Source organism: Microcaecilia unicolor, chromosome 10 (genome assembly GCF_901765095.1).
Source record: "Microcaecilia unicolor chromosome 10, aMicUni1.1, whole genome shotgun sequence".
Classification (NCBI taxonomy): domain Eukaryota; kingdom Metazoa; phylum Chordata; class Amphibia; order Gymnophiona; family Siphonopidae; genus Microcaecilia; species Microcaecilia unicolor.
This window is the reverse complement of record NC_044040.1, coordinates 185461858-185467857: the sequence shown is the minus strand read 5'-3', so window position 1 is coordinate 185467857 and position 6000 is coordinate 185461858. Positions and strand designations below refer to the sequence as shown.

Sequence of the window (6000 nt, the reverse complement as noted above, 5' to 3'; positions counted from 1 at the left end):
GGGGCCCCTTGCTAGCACCCGTTTCATTGCGCTCAGAAACGGGCATTTTTTCCTAGTCTATATAATAAAACATCCTCAACGTTCTGAAGACGCTGACGTCACTGAAGCCAAGCCACTGACATCATTTCCTTCATGAAGGGTTCGTGGTGGTGAAGCCACCGAAATCACCAAGTCTCTGGGCCCCGCCCTCGCGTCAAACGTGAGGACGTCGAGGGTGGAGCAATGGCGTCACACATCAAGGCGGACCAATGGCATCAGTGGCTTCAGAACGAAGACTGTGATGAAGGTGCGTTGACAAGGTGCGGAGCAATGGCGTCAGTGGCTTCACAACGACGAAGGGGTAGGGAGGGGGGAGGGGTTGGGGAGGAAAACCTTGCTAGCGCCCGTTTCATTTACTCCAGAAATGGGCCTTTTTTACTAGTCTGTGCCCAGTCATCGAAATATGTTACTTCAAAAAAAAAAAAAAGTACTTTCTGAAGTCATAAACATTAATGGTAACTTTACATATATTTTAAAAGAATTGTTTTGATTTTACTATTTTACAGCATAGAAATGCAACAAAGCATTTAATATCGAAAAGCTCCTATGTGTTTTTAAATTTGTTTTAGCTGTGCAAAAAGTACAGAGCCGAAAAACAGATTGTAATAAGATAAGCAGACTAGCAATTGCTTGCTAAACCCCTTCTTCACAGTTTAGAATTTTTTTTTTTTTTTAAATAAAATCAGTTATAGCAACTCTACTGGACCCTGATGTTTTCAGTCTGTGTCGTAAGGAATCAGTGCAACATTTACAATTTCCTGTATATTCCTTCTGTAAACACACACAGTTCAGCCCTTAGAGGGCTTTTATCCCTGATTTACAAGAATGTGAATTTTTGCACTTTAAATTCTTTGAGAGCTGTCCCTTTTAATAGCCTGCGTTCATGTTTCCTAAAATAGAGTATTTAACTGCTGTGTGCTGTGAGCATGCAGAATCCTTGGAGAGAACCAAAATGTTTTTATATTGATCAAAGTAACTCAGTGCTGATCTGTCCATTTTCAGTCTGGTAACCAAGCATGAATCTTGTACAACGTGCCTGTTTATTTAGCTGAAGAATTCCTCAGGATCTTGTTACCTTGGATCACTGTTTTCACAATTTTGAAAAATGAAATTTGCATAACACTATTTTACAACCAGGTACTTGACCGTTACAGGCTTACTATACATATTGCATCTTTTGCTGGACAAGCAAGAGGTTTTAGGGGAACTGGCTAATCATTGCCTTTAGCATAAGAAAATACGCAGGGAGGGACGGGGTGGTCTTCAGTTTTTAATGGCTCTTAGATGTGCTTTTGAAGTTACATGCTCAGTGGTAGCAACAGCAAACGGGTTGAAAACTCCAGCAACGATAGGAAGGTGCAGCAAGTTGCTGAATGATTACAATGACTGGAGATTGATCCAGTCTATGTACAGGCCATTAGTTTAAAATCATGCAGTCTCCTTTAGTCGTGCAGCGCATTACGAGCGGTAGTCTTTTTTGCTGTATGGCTTATTCCCCAGTATGTTATCAAGCTCACTCACAACATGTGATGTCATCTTTGGAAGTACCTAGAAGAAAACCAGAGACAATGCTGTTGGTTCCTAGAACACATTCAGTGCTAACAGGGATTGCCAGACTAACTGCCAGATTGCACTGATTTCTGGTGCAGGGAACTAGGTTGAGCAGCCTTTTTACAGGTTGGTACTAGGAAGATGGTCAGGACTGGACTGTTGTGTGGTGTTTTTCACTGCTCCAGCATATCAAGGTAATTCAATGCAACTGTTATACTAATGATACATATACAGTGTGAAAACTGTGTGAATAAAAAAAAAATGGCCCAATAGTCTAAAGAATATAAGAAAATGTATTAGGACAAAAAAAGAGATTTTAAAATAAATCAAAAGTAGACTGGCACATCAATAAGAATTCAGCAAGTGCTGCAGTTGTTATGAGAAAACATTTATTTCAGTGTTGTGTTATATATATATATATATATATATATATATATATATATATAATACGTGTGTGCAAATTTGTAATTCTTGCCAATGGTTACTTGTCTTTAATACTGCTTTAGTCAGAGGGTCCTTTACAAAGATGCACTAGTGTTTTTCGTGCATGCTAAATGCTAGAGACGCCCATGGGTGTGTCTAGCGTTTAGCATATGAATATTTAACCCACGTGCTAAAACCAAAGAACACAATCTAGACTTTTATCACTTGATAAGAAATGTTGAGACAAATTTAGGGATAAAATGGACTTTGCAAGCAGTTGAAAATATAAAAGTTTTTTTAGGCTTTGTTTACTTCAAAAGCATTAAATATCATGTCCATTCATCTGTTTCCTTATTTCAGCAAGCAAATTAGTAAATGGATTGAACTGTGATCGTGGAGGACTCCAGCATAGCAAAATTGGCTGGTTTAAATAGTTGGGGGATGGGGATGTCCTATGTATACCTTCCAATTTCTCTTTACTATCATCTGGTCAGCGTTGGTGCTTGTTGACTGTGCACAACATGCATTTCAGAAGTTCCAAGCATATTAAACTGTTGTGTTTAGCAAATCTTTACTTAGTGAGTAAGTCACTTTGTAGCACAATTCTATAAATGGTGCCTAAAGTTAGGCAAATAGTTATGCACATAACTTGGTTAATTGATGCTAAATTGGCACTCACTTGGGAGCACTAATTAGCAGTTGTATGTTTAGCTGTCTGATGTGTCTATTCTGTAAACTGAGTGCATAACTTCTCTCGTGTGCATCTGCAAAGGGGCATGGGCCGATCAGAGGTGTTTCCTGGATTTAGACAAGATGTTATAGACTAATTCCATTTCCATTCCTAAGGGGCCCTTTTACCAAACAGCGGTAAAATGTGGCCTTACCTTGCTCCCGTGCACTAAGGACATTTCTACTGTTGGTGGTAAAATGACCAATTTTTAGTATTAATGGCCATGCGCTAATTTTTCTTTTAGCGTATGGACATCAGCACGTGAGCCCGTACCACCACCTATTTGTAGGGTCTCGCATTCTAAACCTATACTAATCAGTTAGTGTGCGTCAATGCCTGCATGCTGATTAGCACAGAACACACCCACTCTACACCCAGACCCATCCCCAGCGCTGAAAAGTTTTTTTTAAATTTTTTGGTGTGTGCACATCCCAAAATTACCGCTGGATGCCCCATGGTAAGCAATTTTTTTGCTGCAGTAAGTTTGTGTTAGTGCTTGCTACAAGCTTTGCAAAAGGGCCTCTAAGTTGGGCTCCAGCATTACATCAGGTTTTAGCAGCTGTAAGTCTAGCGCCCAAAGTTAGGCGCAAGCTTCACATTAAGCTAGTATTCTGCCAAGGATGCTCTGTGTAGTTCCCTTTGCAGAATGCGCGTTTAGCGTGGGTCTTTCTGGCACCATTTATTGAATTCCGCCCCTTAGTCCTTCGTTCAAGAAATGAACACCTCTCCCACTAATATGGGAGTACATAGGCTTGACTTTTTTGGGATTTTTTGGTGGCCTTCTTAATTACAGTTAAATTATAATGCAGGGATACGGACAACAGCAGAGAGAGGACTGAGTAATCTGTGTGTGGCGGGATCAAAGTAGAGATGTGGCTTCTGCTCGGCAAGTCCTAGTGCTGTTAATTCACCTTTAAGAGTGGGGCTGTCAGTTGAATGTACCTTTATAATTGTTCTGTTTTCTGTTACCTAGAGCATAAACTGAAGCGGAGTTAAAGTTCCTCTTCTGAGCAGCAACTGCTCCAGTATCTCAGACCTTGATTACTGAATATCAAACGGTCAGTCACATCTGGCATCTCATCCCAGAAGAATGCAAAGCAGAACACATCCTCTTGACATGTTCTTACCTTTCCTCTCCATTGTAAGCCTGGATTGGTTCCCCATGTGCTAGCATTTTCTGTATGCAGTATAGTTAAGTTTATGAGTATCCTTTGTTTACTTGCCTGAATTGCACCCAGGTTTTCTGTAAGTTGCTCTGCATTGGATGATCCCAGAAGAACAGAACTCACCCCTTCGTTTCGCAGACACCAAGCTGGGGAAGAGACATGATTTGTTTTTCAGTAAACAGAAGTATGGATAGAATGTGCTGTATTTAGTTGTACTTCACAGTGAAGACTACAAACTGAAAAAAGTTTTAAGTCAAATTTATGTAACTGGAAAGTAAAGATATGTAAACGGCTGGGGCTTCATTTACCAGACTCTTGGGTTTTTTCATAGAAAACATGGAGCAGGTTTCTGAAGCTGTTGAAAAGACCAAACAGAAACCATGACTGGGCTGATGATGTCAGGAGTGAGGAAGAGAGTTCATGTTAATGAATTTTCCCTTTGCACCTGGCACTTAGTTCATATTTTCAATCCTGCCAGCTTCTGGATACAAATTAGCCTTCTGGTCAAGAGTAAGCACTTTGCTAATTCCACAAATACCTGACCATCCTTCATTGAAGGGAAAGGGGGTCATGACTTGGGTGTTGATCAGGCATCTAGTATTCCTCAAAGAGGTGAGGGTAGTGGGCCAGCCCTGGTGCCTTAAGGGGAGCGTAAGGGGTAGGGAAGAGGCAAGTGGTGGCTCTTGCTCTGGTGAAGCCTAATGCATCCTCCATTGGGGTGGGGATTTCCCAAGCGATGAGGCCAAATCATTGCTACACAGTTAAGAAGAAGCTAGCTTCTGTAGCTATTTTTAAATTGCAGCTGGAACCCGCTTTTCCCTTCCTTTCTACCCAGCCAATGAGAAAAAAAAAAAACAATGACCACATGGACTTGGGAGGAGAGAAATGCAGCTAGACTTAATCACAGCATAAAAAAGTGGAGAAGAGTTGTGGCTATGGCTGGGATGCATATCAAGTAATGTTTTGAGGCATGGCCATCAGAGACTACAAGAAACAGGTCTGTTCCTATCCCTGCAGTGTAAGAAGATATGTACAGTTGCTTAGTGTTGACAGTCGTGGATGGAATGGGACAACACTCCACAAGTTTTATGCACCTGCTTTTTCACAGCCTGGGTGGCAGCACACAGATGAGACGATTTTAGCGGCAATCACCTATCCGATTGTGAGAAGGTTTAAGGGGCAAGGCTTCCACAGGTATTCTATTCAGTTGCCATGGCACAAGGTTGGCTTTTATGGCCACCTCCTGACAGCTAAAAGTCCATTTTGCAGACATCATCTAGGTAAAAAGGGTTGTCCATGTCTGAAATGTCATGGTTTGCAGAGTATTTTATAAATGACTCACTGAATATGGAGTCTTTTGTAAAAGACGGAAAAGGTAACAGAAAACACTTGTATTTGGTGACATGCACAGTAAGAACAGTTCTAGTCCATTGTACAGCTTTGGAGTTGCCTTTGAAACTGTTGAGCTGCATGGGATGTTTTATGTCAGATGAGCAATGTGTTTAATTTAAACCAGGGGCGTATCTGCGTGGGGCCACAGGGGCTTGGGCCCCCGCAGATTTCGCCCTGGACCCCCCTACAACAGACCCTCTCCACCTCCCCCTCCCGCCCGCCACCACCCGTCGCCGATCTTTGCTGGCGGGGGACCCCAAGCCCCCGCCAGCCGAAGTCCTATCTTCTGTGCAGGATGCAAGTTTCAACGCTTCCTGTTCTTCTGAGTCTGACGTCCTGCACGTACAACGTGCAGAACGTCAGACTCAGAATTTGGAATTCAGTCTGACGTCCTGCGCGTTGTACGTGCAGGACGTCAGACTCAGAAGAACAGGAAGCGTTGAAACTTGCAGCGGCGCAGCCTGCATGGAAGGAGAGGCCTCGGGGCGGGGGGTTGGGGTCCCCGCCAGCAAAGGTAAGTGACAGCAGCGGGGGAGGGTGTCATTGGTGGCGAGGGGGGGGGGTCCGGAAATGGTGGGGGGGGGGGGGGGCTAAAATGTGCCCCCTCCCTCTGGTTCTGGCCCCCCCTACCGCCCGAGTCCAGATACGCCCCTGATTTAAACAGCAAAGCACAGGGACTGCAGCTCTAAATATGGTTAA

At 43.0% G+C, this 6000-nt stretch overlaps 1 protein-coding gene across 1 annotated transcript in view; it reads right to left on the bottom strand.

Annotated features, from left to right (window-relative positions):
* Window positions 1–1029: 1029 nt before the first annotated feature.
* Window positions 1030–6000, bottom strand: part of LOC115479195 (voltage-gated potassium channel subunit beta-1-like) — a 207269-nt gene continuing 202298 nt past the window's right edge. Inside the window, 2 exon segments of the mRNA XM_030217007.1 lie at window positions 1030–1587; window positions 3967–4055. Of these exon segments, the coding sequence (XP_030072867.1) occupies window positions 1498–1587; window positions 3967–4055 (179 nt within the window). The 3' untranslated portion in view covers window positions 1030–1497.